This window comes from Magnolia sinica, chromosome 5 (genome assembly GCF_029962835.1).
Source record: "Magnolia sinica isolate HGM2019 chromosome 5, MsV1, whole genome shotgun sequence".
NCBI lineage: Eukaryota > Viridiplantae > Streptophyta > Magnoliopsida > Magnoliales > Magnoliaceae > Magnolia > Magnolia sinica.
In genome coordinates this window covers 114,148,061-114,170,965 of record NC_080577.1, presented here as the reverse complement: position 1 = coordinate 114,170,965, position 22,905 = coordinate 114,148,061, and the positions used below count along the sequence as shown (strand labels likewise).

The window sequence follows — 22,905 nt, the reverse complement described above, 5'->3', positions numbered from 1 at the left end:
CAATATCACCGTCTCTTAAATCAGGCCAATGGACAATTCGATGGCCACGTGTGGCCTTCATTTTTTCCAGATGATCTTGGAAGTGGGTCCCATGGGTCTAGTTAATACGATGCCCTACACTAGTTATAGACTAGTGACGAGTCAGCAGAAAAAGGGGGTGATGTGTACGAGCTAGCATGCACTCAGGTGTAGGTGAGCCATTTGATGCTCCAACAGAGTTCTTTGAATTTGCATGTGCTTCTTCTTTCTGTTAACTCAATCCGTTCCGTGCGATTCACCGAATGCACTGTAGATAGAAATTGACTCAAGATGCAGATTGATTAGACAATTCTATGCCCTAGTTCAGTGAGAAATGGTCACTGGATTAGGACCGTTGGATGATTTTCTCTACAACTGCAGCTAAATCTGCACCGATGGGATATTTTTTATGATCAATTAAGTGTAAAACTTGCTTTATGGTCCATCTAGATTAAGGTCTATCAGCTTGGACAGTACGCCAATTCGGCTATTCTTATGCAATATGAGAGTATCAAATGCAAATGCAATCTGGAAGAAAATTCCTCATCGGAAAAATCCTCATCCCCAGCAAAGATTATAAAGGACAATCTATCAAATGCAAATGCAAATGCAAATACTCATCCCCAGCAACGATTATACAGAACAACATCATACCTCTCACACCCCATACTGCAGAGAGAGAGAGAGAGAGAGAGAGACATAATCAAATGCAAATGCAAAAGAGAATCTATCAAATGCATTTGCTTACTAAAGCAGAAAGAAAAATCTTCATCCCCAGCAAAGATTACAAAGAACAAAATCAGTACCTCTCACAGCCCATGCATATGATCAACGATGGAATCCGAACAGCCACAAACAATGAAAATTACTGAAAGCCAAGGGACCCACTTTGGATTGCAAAAGCCATAAAACCATATGGAAAAATAAATGGTAGGCCCCACCAAATGGATAGTTTGGATTGACGATTGGACCATTTTTTCCCATAAACATTCTCTAATGCCATTTAATAGGCTATTGATTGGATGCTTAGATCATCTGAGCAGTGCGGTTTCTGGAGATGGCTAGTGAAACAGGGGGCTGGTCTGATTCGAAAGTTAAGACGGATTGATTAGCCAGTCCACACATCCCTATGCAACAAGGAGCACTTCAACGGAGAGGCTGCACGACCTATTCCATTCTCAAATTACAAACACAAAGGCAATGAAGACTACAATATAGAACCATAATGTTCCAAGGGGGACATGACACTGTCGAAAATACATTATCAGCCATAGATTGGTGGGGCCAGGCAATCCTGTGCATATTTCCTGCCATTGCACAAACAGTCTACAGCCAAAGATGCTTTCCACGTGATATCGTTAAAGGAAGCTATAACCAGGACAACTAATGAAAGGAACATACACTGTCATGCAAACCATAAACTTAACAAGACTTACTTGATACTCTGGAAGAGAATGACACCTGATATGCAGGCACTCAGACATTGTACATGTGGCATGCATTAGCTCCAAATAAACCCGACTACCATGTAGTACTAACTGTCAATGTCACTGTTACAATATCAGATTGGCTGATCAATCCTAACCTCTGATTCTGGGACACTTGATTCCCGAAATTGGCCCATTGGATAGTTTTCATTATTAACTGTCCAATAATTGCAGCTAAGTATGGGGTTCAGGATTGCAGCTGGTATGTCAAAGGTTTGTCATTGCACAGAACTTTGGGAGCCTGGAAAGCGATTATGGCAATGCAACACATGGTGAGGAGGGGTATTTCCTTCAAAGCTGGTAAGGGATCTCGTGTCTGATTCTAAGTTGATGTTTGGTGTGGGTCTCAGCCGCCAGAAATATGACTGATATCAAGTTTGACAAGTTTGTAGCATTATTGGCCCTCCTACAATTGGTTGAGTTGGAGCAGACGGACGAAGACAGGGTCGTTTGGTCTGTCAATAGTACTGGGAAGTTCTCGACTAGATCGGTATATTCCTTCTTGTCCTCTTTGCCTTCTTCTTTGGTTCCATCTCATCCATTTCATCATTGGTTTTACAGGGCTCCTCCCCGAGTAGTCGCTTTTGTTTGGCTAGTGGGCTGGAAAAGAATTCTCACTATTGACAACCTCCAAAGAAGAGCGATGGTTCTCCCTAACGTTTGTTTGATGTGCATGGGGAATGAGGAGTCAATCAATCATCTCTTTATTCATTGTCCTTTTGTTAAGATTGTGTGGGACTATTTCCTCTCTACCTTTCAGGTGGTTTGGGTCATGCCGAAAACAATCAAAGAATTGTTATGGGCATGGCATGGGGGCTGAGTTCGTAAGGACCGTAAGGTTCTTTGGTGGTTGTTCATCATGACCGTGCTATGGGTAATTGGGGGGTCTAGGAATGGGCGATGTTTCCAGAATGCGGAAGTAGGGGTGAATGAGGTGATTTCCAATGTTAAAAGGCTAGTGAAGGAATGGTCGGTCTTTGTAAAGGCAGCCTTGGCTGCTCTTCCTCTCTAGCTGGTAGGGTGATTTGGGCCGTGTATTCTTTTCTTGTTGTGCGAGCTTCTCAATAAATCTTCAGTTATCTCTAATATACAAACAATCATTTTTTGTTCATTAATTCTATGGGGCCCATCCTGATGATGACTATGTGACATCTGCTCCATAAATTTGTTGTTTTGTTCATGTCAAGACATCAGCCTAAAAAATAGGCAGATCGGGGATTCAAGTGGGCCACAGAAATGGAAAAAGTGAGGATGGGATCACCCACCTTTCCCTCGACCTCTTTTCTTCCTCCTAATCTCTCCCTTCTCTCTAACTCCCCTCACTGCACGTGAGTTGCACGTGCGATACCCCCTTGCTTGAATTACTCTAATACCACCTATGCAATTTCCAAAACATTTCTAAAATGCCTGCGAATCACCCATCACACTCTGCCTGAGTATCAAGGTTTTTCTCTAAACTAAAACAGAAAAAGGTCAGCAAGTGCAGCATTTAAACGTGTATCATCTATGGTCATCAATCTCATAAATATCGATCGTTGATCCATAGTTCAAATGGAATACAATAGTGGAGATGAACAAAAGCTATATACTGTAACTCTCAAGAAGCCCCACCAAACTAAAAGCTAAAAGGTCATTACACATGTGAAACTACAGCTGCGAAAAATATTAACAATTGATCAGAACACAAAACATACATATATATGGCAGTTAATAAGAATAACGGGAATTTGATAAAACAAATGTAAACAAACCTCAGATGACAGTTTCCAGAATGGGCGTGTCCGTGTCTCTTTGGATCTAAAGAGTCTTCAGCTGCGAAACTTTTCTTTTTTTATTTTCCGCCTCTAAAGACCAAAATTGCACATCCGGACAAACTCCATCTCATAGTCCACATACTTTGTCCAAAGGGGTCGGAACTGGGTCATCGCAATGTCGAGCCATGGTTTCATGTTTCCATTGAAATGCACAACAGCAGCATTCTGGATCTCGTCCATGCTGATGCTTGGATTGTAGCCTAGTCCCAGAACATGCCAAGATTTGTCCAACGGCTTTGTTGTGGAGTAGAATGTTATCAGGCCCGGTGGCAGGGTTCCCAATTTCCACAGAGTCCTATTCTCGTTCTGCAATAAACATCAACACCTTTCGCTTGTAAGGAAGCTGGCCGCTACAAGATAGATGGAAGGAAGAACCACTACAATGGACCAAATAAAATAATTTTGGGGGGATCAGGAAGAAGAATTCCTGATTTGAACCATAGTTTAGAAACTGGACTCGACTCAATATCCAGCCAGGTCAGTTTGACTCGAAGACTCAAGTGACTCAATATTTAATACTTAAAATTATGATTTTAATTACACTAATTATAGACTTAAAATAGTATGAAAAAAAAAAAAAACAGTTTAAGTCAACTAGTAAATGTTGTAAGTCAGCTTGGTTGAGGTCGCGAGCTCAAATCACAGAACCTGCACTTTGTTCCAATTAAAAGTCTCTTGACTCAGGCGAGTGACACAGTTTGATTTGTGCTGAGTCTGAACCAAGTCAAACCATTCCATGAGTTTCCCAGTTTGGCTCAATTTCTAGTCAAGCCAGGTTGACTCGGCTGAGTTTCAAGTCAAATCTTATGTTCTATGGATACCAGTTCGACATATTGATGCCGTCTCAGATGCTCTTCAGAGCTTAAAACATCGCTGTCCTTGCGCCCACTTTATTCCATTAGTTCCTTTTTATTCACTGACAAAATCTCACTTGATCGATGTCATCTCAGATGCTCTATAGAGCTTTAAAGATCGTTATGTCCTTGCCCACTTTATTCCATTAGTTCCTTTTTATTCACCAACAAAATCTCACTCGAACCACTACGACTTCAAAACCTGGTCATATGAACTGCTTGATCAAACTGTGATTCAAGTCGAGTGACCTAAATTGCAGTTCAATTCACCGAAGTTGGGTCTTCGTCGTCGGATTGGAATGACATAGTTCAATTCCCAATTCGTTTTTGACAGGCAGGCCACATGCACATAGTAGGCAGCTTTTGTAAATGCCAGCCCATGTGCCTGCATGATGCATACATATAGATTCAATCCATCCATCAAGAGGGACCCACTATGTTGATGCCCTGGCCCAAGAATCACCTTGGTCTGCTGCACGGGTGGACAGTAGTTAATGAGACAGAACGATGGGTCCAAAATTCTTGGCCAAGGTATTCTAAGCCGTCCACCTGTTTCTAGGATAGCAGCCCACTTGATGTCTGGGCTGGACTAATTTTTGGGCGATGACATATGGTGGCATGTAAATGGTATGTCTAGTGTGCTTAGCAAACCCCTGGAATAAGTTCAAGAATTCGTTGGATCTCAGTGATTTTTGGAGGCTTGATAGAAGATATCCTGATCATTGCAATAAGATACTCTGGGCTTTAGCCTTTGAATATGGGGTCATTCTTCAGTGACCCAGACTGTTTATATGACGGGCCTGGCCTTGGATGTGGTATAGAGATTAGACAAAAAAAAAAAAAAAAAAAACCTCTCATATCTGAATATTTTAACTTTTCAACCATTTTCCCTTGAATATGGACACTGTCCTTAACATATGAAAATTAAAAGGTTAAATATTTATAAATGAGAGTTATTTTCGGTATTCACCATCCATTGTGAGGCTCATCATATAAACGTTTTGCATCATTGAAAAGGACCGTGATCCAACGGCTGAAGTCCCAACATATGCGGTTGCAACACCTCAGGATGTATTCTAGCAAATCTCTGAATTTGGAAGGAGCCATGGTAAGCCCACATACATGTATAAGTTCATGTAAAAGCCACTACATGTGCCACACAGGCTTGAGATAAAAACAGTTCATCAATTCGTCACAACATTTTGATGCTATGATGCAAAAATCACATTGCTCGAATCAACATGTGGGCCATAATTTACAAAGAAATGAATGGATTAAAAAACTTTAGGTAAGTTTTTCTAAGCCGTTACCTTAATTCTAACATTGCGCTCATCTGATAAGCTCACTAGCCTGATTTACAGGCTAGTGGATCTAAATGGTGGGACCCATGTTATGGACATGTTGGATCTCATGACCATGAATCGTGATGGCAAATACACAAAGATCGGATGTGATCTTAAAACCATAGTTATAAAGAAATGATTAATGGTCAAAGTTGAAAGTGAAGGCCATGTCATCATGATTTTTATTTTATTTTATTTTTTAAAAAAGGCCATGCGATCATGATAGGATCCACCATATAGAAAGTGGTGATTGACATGTGACAACCATGAATATTTCCAAGAGATGGTTCTACCAAATTTCGGTGCAACCATACAAATTAAATTGAACTATCTTGGAGTATCATGCTGATCCAATGAACTACACAAACTAAAACAGCAAATCAAACAAATTTATATATTAAAAAAGAACTAAACGAACCTACCCCTGCAAACTAAGAAAATTTGAAAATTATCAAGCTGCAAACTACAAATTCAAACTAAAACCTGTTGAACTATGATTCAGGTAACTATGCTCTTAAACCACTGAAGATACACACCACCACACTCCAGAGCCTATGTCCACAGAAGCCCACTCTATGGAGGCACTCACTCTGCCACTTGTCCAAGTAGCCCTTCCCACCTTGAGATAGCAAGACAGCTTTCACTCTAGTCCAGGTTGTCCTTTCCACAGGTCACCTCCTCTAGGACTCAATTGAACACATGATGTGTTGACTTTGATACCAATTGGTAAGAACCTTACCAAGATGCCAAAAACCCTAGGACTGATAAAAAGTGCCAAGCTAGGGTCTTCAACCATTGAGGACCAGAACGTTGTACCACAATTTCCATATTAAGGAAATATAACATTCTACTGAAAAAAATAAAATCTCACTACGACATGGACGAGCCTATTGTTACAGGAGTAGGAACAGCTTGGCAAAAGGAGACTAACGAGTTCCCCGTAGCGACGAATTTTCATTAGCAGTTTTTGTAATATATTTTAGGGGTTTTTTTTTCTTTTTTCATTTTTTTTGGGTCTGTTTTTCTGTTGTTTTTCCTTTTTCTGCAACAAAATTTTGCCTTTAAAAAAAAGAAGAAGAAGAAGAAGAAGCAGTTGTAGAGGTGAGGCTTTAGTTAAAATCAATTGCAAAGAGATTTTAAGCGCCTTGTTTCATCACCTTGGTTCCATATTTCAAAATGAATGGAGATACTGTTGAGGATGTTACCAATTCAATTAGAGCTCCGTGGATGAAGTAAGGCTGTGCAAATCCCAATCAAAACTTAGGGATTTTGATTGGCTTATTGGCCATGCTATATGGGCAAGGTGTTGGGCAATTAGAAGGCTGCATGAGCAAAGGAAGAATGATTAAGAAATGAAGACGTTCGGGTGGATCTGTAAGAAGATCGACATGATTTAGAGAGAGAGAGAGAGAGAGAGAGAGAGGATATCCCAAGTAGTCTATGAGCAGCCACTTAGGAGATAAAATGATGGGGAGTCAATTGGGAGGACGTGATCATGTGCTATGAAAGCCAAAGACAGCCTCAATAAGCGAGGCTTGAGGTATCATCCAAAACTAATATGTCAGTTTTGGTGCCCAACGGTACTACTGAGTCACACCTAACCTCCTGATTGGCTTGTTAAAGGAATATTCAAGGGAGAAGTATTTAGCAATGTTTATTAACATGTTTCATAGCATTTTGTGAGGTTTTTCGACCTTTTTTGGACTGTTTTTAGGTGTATCGTCCAGTACGTATCAGGCATCAATCATGAACATACGAAAACACTATATGCCGATTTTAACACTTGCCAATGGTGAAAGAGGATCGATAAAGACAACCTGGCCACAAAAATAGCTGGGAGAGGTTAAGGTGATATCCTGACCAGAAGTCTGTGATGAAATGGTGGATCATACTCTTGCATGGGTCTACCATGCATGTGGCATGCATATATGTCAATCTAGATAGCCCATATCATCAACCACATGGCGGATGTATCGTGCCCCGAAAATCAATCTAGCCTTTTCAAAATGCCTATTTGATGGCCACTAACTGAATGGTAAGGATCATTCGATCAGAGTGACTTCTCAGATATGCCTGGCCCAAAATTGGATGGTCTGGGTTGGCATCCATATATGTAGCATGTATAACGGATGTGCTTATTAGTTCCACGAAACCCTGCCAAAGTATGGTATAATTCCTCTTCCAAATTTCCTTTCTATGATTTTGGGTGCATCACAATCTACAACCATGTGTTTGAATCACATAATGATAGCTTCTCAAATATAATCTGGGCCATTGGTTCCCAAGGGGATTTTCTGCTTCAATGGTTGGATGAATGATTGTTGAATGCTACATCTAATGAAAGACAAGACAAGCCACCAGATGGTCACCCCCTCCTAAAGGTGGGCAGACACTAAACTTGGGCGGTGCTTACATTCGCAGTCCCAGACCCTTAGGCAAAGGCCATACCCTCATGGTATACTCAGGCCCCATTGCTCAAGGAGTCATGCACATGCATGAAAGCTCTGTCCTTAGAAGCTACATATGTAAGTAGTAACAATAAGGATGGGTTTATAGTAGAAGGAGACTCGTCCAATGACATCATGCGGGTGAATGATCCAGGTTCTAAGTTTTGTTCTTGCTGTTGTTGTCATCAACTAAGGCTTATCCCAATTAACTAGGGTTGACTAGAAGAATCTTGTCCCACCACTCCATCATATCAAGGACCATAACCCTAGATAAACCAGAGGTCATCAAGTCATTTGTTACTACCTCCATGTCCTTTTGGACCTTCCCCTTGCTGTTTTAGAGCCTTCAACTTGAATCCACTCACTCTTTCAATCCGGTGCTGTTCTTGGTCTCCAATGCATATGCCTAGACCATCTAAGTCTATTTACTCTCATCTTATTACATGTTGGTGTTACTCCTAACTTCCCTCGAATGCATTCATTTCTAACTCTATCCTTCCTCGTCTTGCCACTCATCCATCTCGACATCCCCATTCCATCTACACTCATCCTATTTACTTGATTGCCCAACATTTTGTCACGTAAAGTAAGGCTCGTCTTATAGCTATCGTATAAAATTTCCCCTTCAGTTTAATTGTTATGCAACGATCACATTAAACTCGACAGGCTAAACATTAGATCCATCACCATTGGGCTAAACATTTTATTTGCTCATGTTTGTAAGGAGGTAATCCATTGTTGATGAGTTGGCTAAGGACAGGGTGAGCCATTCAGCTCTTTGTAGTGGAAACTAGCTTCCTTAGTTTAAGTTCCTGACCTTAATCAAATCTCTGTTTATCTTCTCCAAACAATAAAAAATGAAAAAATAAAAATAAAACTCCACCTACAGAATTATAACTATTTAATTGAGGCATTACTGTATGATGCTTTATCAAGTGAAATGTCAGTTCTATTCAATTCAGCAATGGCACAGGGTTGATCACGGGATGAGCGATGGCCTAATAGGTCATCATAGACATCTTATGGAGATGGACAACTGCATCCAACAGCCCACCAGTAAAGGGGGACTAGGATCATCTGATGAGGAAATATTCGGGTGGCACCTCCCATCCATCGTGGGACCCACCATACGGATATTTTGCATCACAACAATGGGACCCCACATGTACAGTTTCTTGGGCCGAACAAAGTCCCCAACAGGCAATGCATATTTCCACCATATGGATTATCCGATGGGGTATATTCTGTTGGCACTTCCCATCCATCGCGGGGCCTGCCATATGGACAATTTCATATCCCAACAATGGGCCCCACATGAACAGCTTCTTGGGCTGAATAAAGTCCCGAATGGGCATTGTCCATTTCCACCGCCATCTAATTAATATTGATGCTGCCATCCACGCATTTTTCACAAAGAATCCATACTACGGAGTTCTGATGATCTTACCAAGTTCTGCCAGTAATGGTACTGCTCGGTGCACTTCTCCTTCCTCCAAGCATCCAGATCGAAGAAATTCATCCCGTAAGCCCACCCACATGCCTTAGGATTGAACTTCTCCTTGATCAAGGGATGAGAGAAGTTCATATACTGTGCATACCGATGGAACGACCCGAAGCACGTCTCAACCGCCCCATTCACCTTCCCGTCCATATCAATCTTCCACAGCCCTGTCAGGTCCCGCTGCACCACCACATCGTCGTCCAAAAACAAGATCCGGTGCAGCTTCGGGTACATCTCCGGCAGATAGAACCTCAGATGATTCAACATTGACAAATACTTTGGATTCCTGAACTTCATATTTGTGGTATCCTTCGTCGCATTCTCAAGCTTGTTCTCGAAGTAGAACCGCTGCAGATTGGCAGATTCCAGCTGGCGGAGCACCGGCACATAGGAGGAGTTCAGGAATTTGTAGTCCTCAACTGCCTTAACCTCAACGTGGGCCCCATTGTAATCCCTCATCTTGAACAACACCTGCATCGCACCGAGGTTCATCTTGTCAGTGACAACGTGGAAGACGTGCTTCCACGGCTCCTTGGAGTTCTTCACCGCCGAATTCACCACAACAGATGCAGCGATGACGTTGTCAGAGAAGATGGCATAGTGATAGAGCCGTGGGTCCTCCAATTCAGGAGGCGCAGCCGCCGGGTCATCTACATACTTCTCCGGGTGCGCGATCCGCTCCTCCATCAGCCGCATTGCGAGGCAGTGGATTGATTTCGGGATCGATTTCGCTGCAATCAGGTTCGAGAAGGCCCCTTGCTTCTTTGCCTTGGTCAGCTGCTCGTTGACGGCGAAGATCGTGTCCTTGAGCTTCTGGATCCGGAGCTGATTGTCGAACGATCCCTTTGCCTCCGTGATGATCTGGCGCGTCAGCTTGATTCGCTCCTTCACGTCCTTCTCAAAGCGGCGGAGGGCCGGCTCGTCGATGGACGTCGGAGATGAGTGCAATGGACGGCTCGGATCGTAGATGGATGGGGGCCTGGAGATGAGATCCGAGAAGTTGCGGGCTAGATCCGATAAGATGCGGAGGTGTTTGGAGTTCTCGAGCTTGAGCTTGCGCGCGTAGGAGGCGTAGGCGAGAACTAGGGTTTTGTGGTCATTGGCCTGCTTCAGGATCTGGTCCAGACGGGCCTTCAAGGGGTCGGATTTGAGGGCCAGGATCGAGCGGCGGGTGGGGTTGGAGATCAAACGGGTGAGAGTGGAGTGATCTAGATCGGACGGTGCGGATAGGAGGAAGATGGCGGCGAGGGAGAGGAGAAGGAGGGCAGCGATGAACAGCTGATTGGAAGAGATTCGCGTGCTTCGAAGCGGGGGAATCGCCATTTCTTCTCAGATGGAGAGAGGGAGCTGAGAGAAAGGGGGTTTGATGATTACGTGAGGGTTTAAACTTTAAATGAGGAAAGAAATCCATCGGTGCTTTAAGGCAGTATAATTATACATACACGTGCACGTGAATCTTAGACAAGTGGAAGCTGATTATTTCAATCCGAACCGTCCATATTGTGCATATTGTGTAATAATTATAATCATATTTCTATCTAATTTGTTGCATTGATTTTCTTAAAGTATAGTCATCGCTTGATCTGGACCGTTGTTCTATTCGTTTTGGATCTTGGTTTGATGGACTGGATTCTGGCGGCGAGGATCGCCATTTTTGGTGGAACCCGGTTTAAGGCCCATCCAAAGATTTTTCACGTGATTTGGATGGGTTTAATGATGTGATTTATGGTGTCGTGTACAGTGACGGTGTGCATGTGCGTGGACCGTCATACCCTCTGCTAGCGAATGATGTACGGGATTCGGTGGTGACCCACTCGAGTGCCGACCAGGGCGCTGGTCCGTGGTGGAAAGGATCCGTGGACCCCACCATGATTTTTTGTTTTATCCACGCCGTCCATAAATTTTTAAATCTCATTTTATGGTATGAGAAAAAAATTGAGGTCGATTCGAATGTCAGTTGGACCACACTAGATAAAACAGTGGTGATTGAACGTTCACCGTTAAAAACTATCTGGGGACCACGACATTGGGTCGACCTGATTTTTTTTTCCCTTCGTCCAGGTCCGTGTGATCTAATCAACAGGTTGGATGGAAAATAAATATTAGAGTGAGCGCTATTAAGTTTTTAATGGTAAGCGTTCAATCACCACTGTTTTCCTGTGGTGTGGTCCACCTAAGATTTGGATCAAACTCATATATCATATTCCGCCATAAAATGATTCGAAAAAACGGATGGACGGTGGGGATAAAATAGATATATCATGGTGGATCCCACAAGCAGCCAGTCGCTACTGGCAGGGTCAGATGCAATCCTCGTTTTAACGTTGAATGATGAGACGGCAAGATCGTCTATTGATCTGGATCTTTTTACTCTGAGCGATCAGCTTGAAGGGGCACCATATTAACGGCTCTGATTCGCTTCCCAAGTGGTAGGCATGACACGGATCGGATAGTCCTGCCCATGGGGTTGAAGGTTCAAACCAAGGGGAGTCAATGATACTTGGCAGGGTATGACAGTTAATACTCAGGCCGTACATACATTAACTCAAACTAAACTGAATAATTGTTAAAACCACTGTCGCTAAATTCACTGTCCAAATATCAGATCGGTTGAGCAGATCCTAACCTTTGATTTAAGGACACTTGTTTGTGGAGACATGGCCATTGGATTTCTTTTCATTTTTAACCGTTCAAAAGATGCCCCAAATTCAATAGTAGCTCAGGATACATCAAAGGTGCAGATTATTTAGATTGGCTTAATCTTAGATGTTTCAAATTTCTGTAATTTTATCACAAAATTATTACGATATTAATATATATTCTATTTAAGGTTTCAGATTATTCCTCATGAATGTATATGATTTAAAGACTGATTATTTATTTAGGGAAAAGGTTCTGTGAGGTCGAGCTTGGTGGACCCTGCATGATGTGTTTTGTAAATCCACGCCTCTCATTTGGTGGGTCCACTCGAGTTTATGGGATGTCCCAAAAATCAGAAATATTTAAAATTCAGATAGGCCACACTATTTGAAATTATGTAAAATCATGCCTAAACATGTAAAATTACTTTGTGAGGCCCACCTAAGTTTTAGAGTGTCCTGAAATTTGGGGTGACCCCATCTCCGTGGGACGCATAGACAAGTTGTCTATGTTGTGGCCTACCTAAGTAATGGATTGGCCTGATTTTTAGGCCCATAGCCCACCACGGAAGGGCGCATCTAACTGATGGTGTAGATGTATGACACACATTATATCCTTCATAGGAAGTTTTCATAAGTTCCACCTCATCTAACATTTTCCCATTTATTTAATAACATGTATTTTTTAATATTATATTTTCTGCTTGGATTTTCCCAAGGTATCCCATGGCCTAGCAATGCTTAAATAAATGGACCTAGAAACCTGGAGCTACCTGGACCTGTGATCCAATGCCCTTGATTCAAGTCATTTACAATTTATGGTGTGCAACCCATATACAAAATGGAGATGTGCTCCTAAAGTTGTATATTATTACCATATACAACTTAAGTTAAATGGGAAATTTATGAGACCATTTTAAAGCTAGCCATGCCTTTTTATATATAATATTGGATAATAAATGAATAGCATGTCGATGAGACGAGTGCAGCTGAAATGATGTTGTCGAGATGGATAAATAGCAAGAGAATGAAAGATAATATTACAAATGCATGCGTTGAAGGGGACTCGGGAGTAGCTCTTGTTGGTCTATAATTCGATCACATGGTGCACGTTTGTGATTTGAGGGATTGCCAGAACCGATTGCATACTGATTCAAATTGAATGCCACTGACTCCTTGTGTTGAAATAGAGCAATTGAATTAAATGTCGGTATACCAATCGTTTATTATGTCAATGTCAACTGCCGAATGCACTTATCAAGTGATCTACATTGTTGGGGATATTCCTCTTATAAATTATTTTTTATATTGGAAATCAAGGACTTTCGAATATGTAACAAATTTTTGGTTGAATGAAAATACACGGTGGAGATGAAAAATAAAACTTAACAATAACACGAATCACTATCTTAGTTAAGAACAGCAGGGTATTTAACCGAGCAACACACTTATGAATGGGAATGGGCAATGTCGCGATTACAAGCTACCGTCGACCCGGCATATGAGTGTAAATGGATGATTCCTAAGACTACTATCTTTCTACATATCCAACGTACATGCGCGGGTGTAGATGAACTACAACTATTGATTATGACTAAGTCGGTCAAACATAGAGCAAGAACGGATTCAACTATTCATAAAAGTTTAAGGGTTCCACGCTGATGAGCAGTGGAGGAAACAAGTGTTTGGAGAATTGGATACGTAGCGTTGCATTGTATTTGAGTTGTCTTCTATATATTTAGTGCACGTCGTAAAGATTTTGCACCTATCACGTGCCTGCATATGTATTATCTCACTTGATGCTGCCAAATCTTACCCAAACAAAGGAAAAATAGACTAATGAAACTTGGACACGTGCAATAGATACCAAGATCTACACCGGTCAAGAATAAGTTAGTGCAAATTAAAAGTAACACATATAAAAGTAATAAGAAAAAACTTCTCAGCACTTGGTTTAACTAAAGTTATGACCCCTGACAGTGTGGAATGGAGAAAAAAGATTCATGTAAGTGACCCCAGTTAGTTGGGATAAAGCCTAGACGATGATGATGAACACAACCCTAGTCAACCCATTTAACTGTAACCAAGTCAAGCTCACCAAGTTAACACATGCAAGCTTAAAAGTCAATGCATTACTTTATATTTATGCCTACACACTCATGGCCACTCCATTGGAAAAACTGGCCCAAAACCCTTATACCAAAGATTAGTCTATCCATTAGCCCACTGTCCGTCTATCAGTACACATTACGGTGGGGCCCACACATCAAGGGAAGCGTATGATGGATAAATTAGATGCATATCATGCACATTACGGTGGGCCCCACACATTAAGGGAAGCACATGATGGACAAATTGGATGTGTACCGTACACATAATGGTGGGCCCCACACATCACGAGTGTGTATCAACCACTCTGCTCTATTATGTATGTTTTGTAAGTTGTAAAGACTTTACCAATAATATGGAATTGGAACCTGGCTTTTTTGCTTGTTTTTGAATTACAGCTAAAAGTTGTAATGCATTTACACTTTTAAAGCCTTGAAAGGCAAATGCAAGTATTCAAACAGTCTTTGCAATTCAATTACTTATAATCCCTTTATCACTTAAGGATACTATTAAAGGATTTTTCAGGTATCCAGATGCCCACTAAGAAAGAAAAGACAGTGGCTCAGTCAAGTGTTGAAGTTGAGTATCGACTCCCATTTTGCAGGTGAGAAGGTTGCTCATGAGTTATTTGTTACTGGTTACTTGTTCTGTGTCTTTTTTGAGGCCTTTGCTTCAAACTTGCCTAGTTTGGGGGAGTAATAGGGCGGTACATAGCTTTTCTATCTGTGTATGCTGGCTGTGTAATTTTTCACCTTCCCCTTTATGTTCTTTGGATTATTCCCAAGCGGGATTCAAGCTCTTATTTTTGCAACTTCAGCCACAGCTTATATAGGTTAATCAGCGGAGGATCATCATTGACTAGCTTTTGAAATAAGCTGGTCTTTTTTCTTTTCTTTTTTTCTTTTTCCTTTTCCCCAACTCATGGGTGGCTCAATATAATTTATTTGGAAACATGATATATACAAATATGGTATGCATGATCTAGAGTAGGATTAAGAAAGATGGACAATATTAGAGAATTGTAAAAAAGAGAGAGAAATCTAACTTAAAAAGATCTTTTTCCTAAGATTCCCGCTAGGTCCATTTATTTATACCTCTCCAATCGATATTCTATTTATATTTGTTCAGTCAATTACGATTCATAATTTGAATAAAAATTGTTATATTTATCTGTTAAAAGAATTAAAAAAAGAACGAAAAAGAAAAGAAAAACTGATAGAATCATTCCCATTTCATTTGATTTGAACTACTGTGAGCCCAATGACAGTGTTGGTTCTGCTTGTGGGCAATGCTCCATTTTTCATCTCTGGTCCAGTCATGATCGGATGGTGAATGGTTTGTGGGCCCAACATATGACCTTCATCAAAATTTTAACAAAAATGGATCTAAATATCGAGTCCCATTTCATTAGTTGGAAATGCCGATACTCATCATAATCCGATCCTAATCGGACGGTGATGGGCGATGAACTTGATATAGAACCTGTTATGATTGCCAGGCGGGTAACGTTTCATCAATCTGCTTGAAAGGGCTCATCACATTCTGATCCTGATCATGCGGCCACGTAAAATGTGCCTCAATGGCCAGGATCACATCAAAACGGTTACAATCTTTAATGGTTGATGATCTGTGTGCATTTTTGGGTCACTGCGAAAAAGTGTCAACATGTGAAGTCCCTTGAACAAAACCACTACGATGGATTGGATTACATAATATCGGCCGAATACAACTCTGATATGTATGCATCCATCTAGTCCCTCCTGCGGACGCACGTCTCGATGGGCATGATTGTTGATGTTTCAATGGAAGTGCCCGCCTTTGAGCTGATCGGAGCCGATGAAATGAATTGCCTACATGTGATGATGGGACCAATGCTGATCAAGAGTCGGATGTGTCTGTCGAGAAGTGCGGATCTTTCGGTGGGCCACTGTCCCCCATGTCCTTTGTCATGTGGAGAAGAAATGTCCCAGAAAGAATGGTCACAAAACCACAGAGTTCTGTTACGATCTGAGATGCATTTTGTGAATCCCAATCCTGGATTGGAAAATCCAAACAAAGAAAAACAGATTATAAAGCCATTACAACCCCTTGGATAGAGAAAAGCAATATGAGTTATAGTGCTCCTGGTTGCATCGGGGCACTTGGATCGTCCGATCGGTCGACCCAAATGGTCTACTAGGTTCAACACCCATTCCCCTGGCTACAAAGTGAAAATGAAACTCATCATATGATACGATCTATCCATAATTCAGACTTCTTTTCTCATATTCATCAGTTTTCCAACAGTGATTCTTTGAAATTATTAGTACATGCTTGTTTTTTTAATATCAAGGATCTTAGCCTCGTATTTTATTGGCCATTGATCAGATGGTTACAATTGACTAATTGGCATGGTTTAATAGACAGACCAGATCTTTGAGTTGGACTGTCCAAGCTTCCCGATGCAAACTGATTACACTAGATCATTTCTCGTTTGAATATAGAAAAAACATAGAAAACATGATATACTTCATCATCAAATTCTTAAAAAAGAAAAAAAGGAAAAAATATCAATTCCACCAATGCTTAAGTTTGATCATCAGCAAAATGATTTTTTCTAGAATTCTAAGTTCAAAATGATTTTTTTCCCTTCCCTCAAAACAGCTATCCCATAACTGACGAGGCACATTTCGGTGGGCCAGTCACAGTCCAAGCCAGTTGGGACACATGGTCCAGCTCCAGTTTAGAACTTGGCGATAATTGATGTTGATGAGTGCTGGTTTGAATATCAAATTCACATGCATTATTAAAATGCAGATTGGTGAATCTGAATTCTTGTGAGTGGAATCGAATGTCGCCTGGTCTGTCCGCATTTTCATAGGTGTGGAAACGTACACCGCATTCCAATAATAGCATATATTCCTCACATGGCCCATCCTCTCATGATGGGCACAGGCTCACTACAAAATCAACTGGGTTCTACACATTCAAATTCAAAAGAAGAGATCAAAAGATGAGAATTAGCAGATGTTGTAACCTTCTTGAATTGTTCAGATCCTTGATGTCGTAATTTTGGAATAATTTATTGCAATTCAACCCAATAGTGCAACCAAACACGCCCTAAACAAAATAAATTCCGTGTGCCAAATTACCTTGAACATGATCATGCTGGCAATGATGGTGAAAGAAGTGAACATCACATAGTAGACAGGAGATATGACAGCAGTGTTGAAGGTGTCCAGTGCCTGCACAAACGAATCCAACAACTGAGATCGCCAAAAAAAAAAGAAGAAGAAAGCAATGTGATAAAACAGAAATTTTCTATTCACTATCTTCTGCTTGAGGATTTTATTCCCTTCATAAGATCATAATTTAAAAGGAGGTAACAGAGGTTTCCAAGAATGCTGTCAGTAAATTGTCCAGAGATTGTTCATTCAGGGCCCACACATGTGCAAGACTCAAGCATTCCATCAGGTGGGCCATACTGAGATCTTCTGGCCCAAAAAACCAGGCATGTTCGAAGGGGTTGCTGTGTTTGAAACAAATGGATGGTTAAAACAGATCACTAGACTATTGCTACTATGTTCTGCATATTAGCATTCCTAATTTAGCAGCACAATATGCAAGGTTTCCAATGATCAGTGAAAATATGGGTTCTCTGTGGTATTACATTTTCAGTGTGGAATTTGATATTTGCAACCCCCACTTTTTTTATGCACATACCATTTTCCTGTTTGGTTAAGGACATCCCAAAAAAATTGCAAAGCGCCTATAGAGGGGTGCAAATATAAAAAATAGGGTACGCAAATATTGTTTCCATTTTTACTTTTGAACAAACATAATTCAAGATGGGATTTGGCGATTTCTGATATGGAATAGGTGCAAAATGAGGCGATTTCACACTATAGGCAGGCCACAGCATGTGAACCAAATAGATGGCCAGAAATTTTTATATTCGGGTGTGTTCGGCTGTACCAAATTAGACTGATGAATCATGAAATATCATGATATGTGGTACAACCAAACACACCCTTAACCATTGGTTTACTTTGTACATTGTGGCCCACCTGAGGAGCGAAACATCTTGACTTGATGGGATTGATTTTTTTGTTTTTATTTTTGTACTTATCAGAACATTTCTGGATACCTTGTTCAAGTAGTTCATTTGCATGAGACAGCAGATTACGACAACGACAGTGAAAAACCAAGTCTGGAGATAGACAAATTGATTTGTCCCCTCAAACGTTAGTTTTAAAGCAATCCCCACCGCTTTCACACACATTACCTACATCCAAGGGTAATGAAGAATATCAGAAATACAGGAACAAAATGAAAAAACTGATTTGTGTAAGGGTGCGTTTGGATGTCCCAAAAGTAGCAGACCAGTGGGATGCTTTTTCCTACCAGAATTAGTATTTGATGCGTTTCAGGTGGGATGTGAGATGCATTGGATACTGATTTGGGTTGCGAAATGACAGGAAACAGAAGTCGACCTAGCTGATCTTTCTGTTTTCTGTTCTGCCCCAAACAAGGATGGGGAAATGGGTGACGATCCATTTCACTGTCATTTCAAATTGTGATCTGGGGTACATCCAAATGATAACTGAAGCATTGAAATGTAATAAACTTGCCGTGAGAGAGCCCGTGAGAGAGCAAATTCCAATGTATACCCACATATGAGACTGGCCATAACATGGAACAAACACGAAAATAAGGACAAGAACCGAGATCACGACCAGGCAAGTGTAAACGATGAAACCTGTTAGAACCCAAATCAATCCATCAGTATAGATAATTCAAATCATATACTGCAGAAAGCTGATTTAAAAAGTGCAAAGTTGGTGTGGAAGAGAATGAATTTACAGAATGAAATCAAAGGAGAATTCCAAGTTTCACTCATTTTGGGGACTAGATTACAAGGTTTCCCTCCATTTCTCGCCATAAATGTACACCAAGTCCAAATCATGGCAACCGTATTGCAGATGGAGAATATCCCAATTCACACTGATTGGTGATGATCCTAACCCTCCAATTGGTGGCCATCGTATGGACAGACACCGACAGACAGTATCAGACAGTTAAGATCATCTGATCAGTATGATTTTTGGGCTATGATTCATCCACAATATTCATGAATCCAAACACTATGATTCATCCACGATATGGCCTGCCTCTGTCAATGTACATCTATGCAATTATCAAGACGGAAGAACAAACAACATTGAAAATGGTAAGTAGTACCAAACATAAGTATTATTAGGACTTGTCAAGTTACCTGGCTCAGTTGCAAGGAACCATACTTCCTTCACCGAATGAATCGCCTTTTCTTGTGGGGCATGTAAAACGATACTCGTAGACCCGACCACACATAGAATGCAGCCAAGAACACCAAATATATGCAATTTCTCCTTCAAAATAAAATGAGCTAGCACTGCACTGCATGAAGAAACTTTCAGGAAAACAAAAACATGGAGAAGAAATTCGCTTCATTGAACTTTTTAAGTCACAATGCTATTCCATAACACACCTGACGATGATGCTCAGAGCTCCCAATGGAGTTACAAGGATTGCCGGAGCAAAAGCGTAAGCAGCAAAGTTAGCTACTTCGCCGAAAATCACTACCAAGATGATTAGAGTTAGAATTTAGATAAACCACAACACTAATCTCGTAATGAGAGCAGATCTGTAAGTTGTAAAACAGTAGATGTGAAGAACTTATAAGGGCTTTTTGGGTGCTGCTTAAAGATGATTTCATCTCATTTTAGCTATTCATAATTATGTATCAGAGCTAATATTTCTTTTTGGTAAGGATTAAAAACTAATCATGATCTCCAATACATAACTACGATTAACGAAAATGAGATGAACTCATTAGTGGCACGCAAACAGGCCCTAAGACAATGGAAATTTGTCCTACATTTGGTTGAGAATGCTTTCCACATCTTGATATTTCATTTGTTCCACTAAGTACATGAAACTAGGAAATTGCTACTCTGAGGTGGAAAAGCAGTAAACTGATAATCTTCACAATTGGGTTTTGTTTTACATGTAACCCCGGATGCTTAGCAAGTTCCAAAAGAGGTCACCCCACTGAGACATTCAATCAAATGTTGGTTTGGTGATAATTCCAAAAGCTACCTAAAAGAATCTCTACAGCTCCATTGCAAGAATCAGAATGAAAAATTATCTCCACCGAGGTGCAAATGCTAAGGGTGTGTTTGGATGTTCAATCAACCTCAATGCAATTCACAGATTTCATTACATGGGAAATGAGAATATTGGGGTCGCACGGTTTTAATTTGGAATGGGAACCAAAACCCCTAATTGCGAATATGTGCATTCAAGTTGGACTAGACATGCTAGAAATTGCAAATTGGGTGCTAGTCCATTGTTATGAACTGGTCATGTATTCTTTACTAAATCAAATCGTTACAATTCAGTTCAAATGAACAGAAAAATGCATCCTGAATATCCACCCAAATCACTAGTTAGTGAAATGGCACTGATAATCTGGGGCAGAAATCAATATGCAGACACTTCAAGAACATGGAGCTGACAAAACAGGAACATGATTGAATCCACACCATCCATGATTTGGTGGACACCCCAAGGTAGCCTAAATTTCTGTATTCATTTACGTTGATGGGATAATAGAAAAAAAAGAGGTAAAAAATAAAAAATAAAAATCCATGCATTTGACCTGAACATTGATACATTAGAAAACTCAGTCCAGACAAAACAACAAAAATGCATCCATCACAAGGGTGCGTTTGGGAGTATGTGCAAACCACATTTCTGCATTCAGGGCTACTCAGTAGGTGGACAATCAGTATTCCACCCACAACTAATATTTCAGTCAATTCATGTAGCGACTACTAGTTTTGGGGAGAAATCAATTCCTCCCAATGTTTGTTTGGAGTCACCCAAACGCACCCTAAATTCACCACTAGAATGTAAAAGAAAGAACTTACTAGTAATCATCCCAACCCACCATAATGGCTCGTACAAGTACGAGTGTCCGCCTGATCCTGAAAATCAGAGAAACCAAATCATCATGATCCTTTCAGCATGTGATAGCTTATCTCAATGGCATTAATCCCCAACACTCAGATATTCTAACAAAATGCCATTTCAATCGACAGAACCCATTAGAGGAGCAGAACCAAAGCTCTAAAAAAGATCCAATGAATAGTTCCATTCCATACATCAACTATCTGGATCCTGTACAAGTGTGGATATTAATATACATACATAGATACATGCATGCATGATACATAACCATTACTCCAAAATGCAGCGGTGGACGGCCTCAAACCATTGAAAAAACTACATAATTAGGAATTTTAGGACTAAATTAAAAGAACCTAGGTGGTGAAACCCCACTATCTTGACCATATAAAAGTCTCCAAACATGCATGCATATAAGCATGACATGATGCATATATTTGTTAATCCAAATTCCACTGCCAATTGAGCTTTGATTCATTGGAAACTCATCTCATTATAGAATTTCATGACTAAATTAACAAACCCAAATGGTAAAATCCGCATCTGGAACAGAAATTGTGGGAAAAAATGCTCTTGACTCCACAAGTCCCTGCTCTAAAAAGATCAAATGAGAGTTCTAGTCCATACATCCACTATCTAGACCATATACAAGTGTGGATATCTATAAACATGCATATTTGCATGCATGCCTGATGCATATTCAATGCTCCAAATGCAAGTCCAATGGCCTCAAACCATCGGAAAATTTCAAAATTAGAGATTTTCTAGACTAAATTAAGAGAAACCAGATGACAAAACCCCACAATTTAGACCATGTACGTCTATCTACATACATGCCTACAAGCATAAAATGATGCATAAATCAATCCAAATTCCAAAGGTAATCAGCCTCAAATCATTGGAAACTCATCTAGTTATAGAATTTCATGACTAATTAACAAAACCCAAATGGTAAAAATCTGCAATCCAAACTGGAACCGAAATTGGAAAAGAAAAGAATGAGACCTGCTCTGACTCCATAATTCCCTGCCCTCTTCAGCCCCTTCTTCTTCACTATAAAACTCGAACCGATGAAAAAGCTCGATGAGAGAGCCAAAGCAAGGCCACGGACATTGTCCATGGATGCTGCCATCTGAAACAAGAACACCCAGAATCTAATTCCCACCAAAAGGGGGGAAAAAATCATGCATTCCCAATCTTAAAAAGGCCAAAAAGAAGAAGAAGAAGAAAGATCTTGCCTTGAACTTCTGGGATGATGCTACGTGGCCCACCACCACCTTCACTAAAACCTGACGGTGGAGGCTTTGGATGGTTTTGATGAAGATGGTCTGATGATGATGGATGGCTGACAGGAGGGTGGGAAGGAGGGAAGGAGAGGAAGGTAGCTGTGGCCAACGGTATTTCCGTTATATGTAGAGTCCCAAACAATATAAACTCCACCACACAATTTCTAAGATCGGCTATTCGGGTCTGGATCCGCGTTCGATACGATTATTAGAAAAAGAAGGGAGAAAAACATTTGGTGCTTTGGTGGAGTATGGTGATCTGTATGCATGCGCATAGCGTATTTACACGTGGAATTGATGCATTTCAAGATGAACTCTATAGATGGGGTATTAGACCAAGATGAGATTGATTGGACGGTCGTGGATTGAGATTAATTTGGACAGTTGATTGTTTCGCATTGATGGTTGGGATTGTCTGTT

At 40.6% G+C, this 22,905-nt stretch overlaps 2 protein-coding genes across 8 annotated transcripts; both read right to left on the bottom strand.

Annotated features, from left to right (window-relative positions):
• Nucleotides 1-616: 616 nt before the first annotated feature.
• On the bottom strand, nt 617-10,824 carry LOC131246817 (galacturonosyltransferase 8). Of its 5 annotated transcripts, none has more exons than XR_009171515.1 (3): nt 9,411-10,824; nt 3,257-3,625; nt 617-687 (listed from the first exon to the last, which is right to left on the bottom strand). XR_009171515.1 is itself a non-coding variant. In XM_058247235.1 (2 exons), the coding sequence occupies exons 1-2, from the start codon at nt 10,785-10,787 to the stop codon at nt 3,350-3,352; spliced, it is 1,653 nt and encodes a 550-aa protein (XP_058103218.1). In that variant the 5' UTR covers nt 10,788-10,824; the 3' UTR covers nt 2,994-3,349. The 5 variants fall into 5 exon arrangements, 1 of the variants encoding a protein (XP_058103218.1); XR_009171514.1 differs by lacking the exon at nt 617-687 and adding an exon at nt 1,001-1,185; XR_009171513.1 differs by lacking the exon at nt 617-687 and adding an exon at nt 1,001-1,176.
• A 4,997-nt stretch (nt 10,825-15,821) lies between these two features.
• LOC131246818 (probable magnesium transporter NIPA1) lies at nt 15,822-22,632 on the bottom strand. 3 transcript variants are annotated; one of them, XM_058247236.1, is made up of 8 exons: nt 22,205-22,391; nt 21,163-21,219; nt 19,719-19,809; nt 19,467-19,627; nt 18,823-18,950; nt 18,339-18,476; nt 17,344-17,436; nt 15,822-16,246 (listed from the first exon to the last, which is right to left on the bottom strand). In XM_058247236.1, exons 1-8 carry the CDS (start codon nt 22,383-22,385, stop codon nt 16,091-16,093), a joined length of 1,005 nt encoding a protein of 334 aa, XP_058103219.1. In that variant the 5' UTR covers nt 22,386-22,391; the 3' UTR covers nt 15,822-16,090. The 3 variants fall into 3 exon arrangements, with proteins under 3 accessions (XP_058103219.1, XP_058103221.1, XP_058103222.1); XM_058247238.1 differs by lacking the exon at nt 15,822-16,246 and adding an exon at nt 16,829-17,170 and having other exon boundaries at nt 22,205-22,632; XM_058247239.1 differs by lacking the exon at nt 15,822-16,246 and adding an exon at nt 16,829-17,151 and having other exon boundaries at nt 22,205-22,632.
• Between the last annotated feature and the right edge of the window lie 273 nt (nt 22,633-22,905).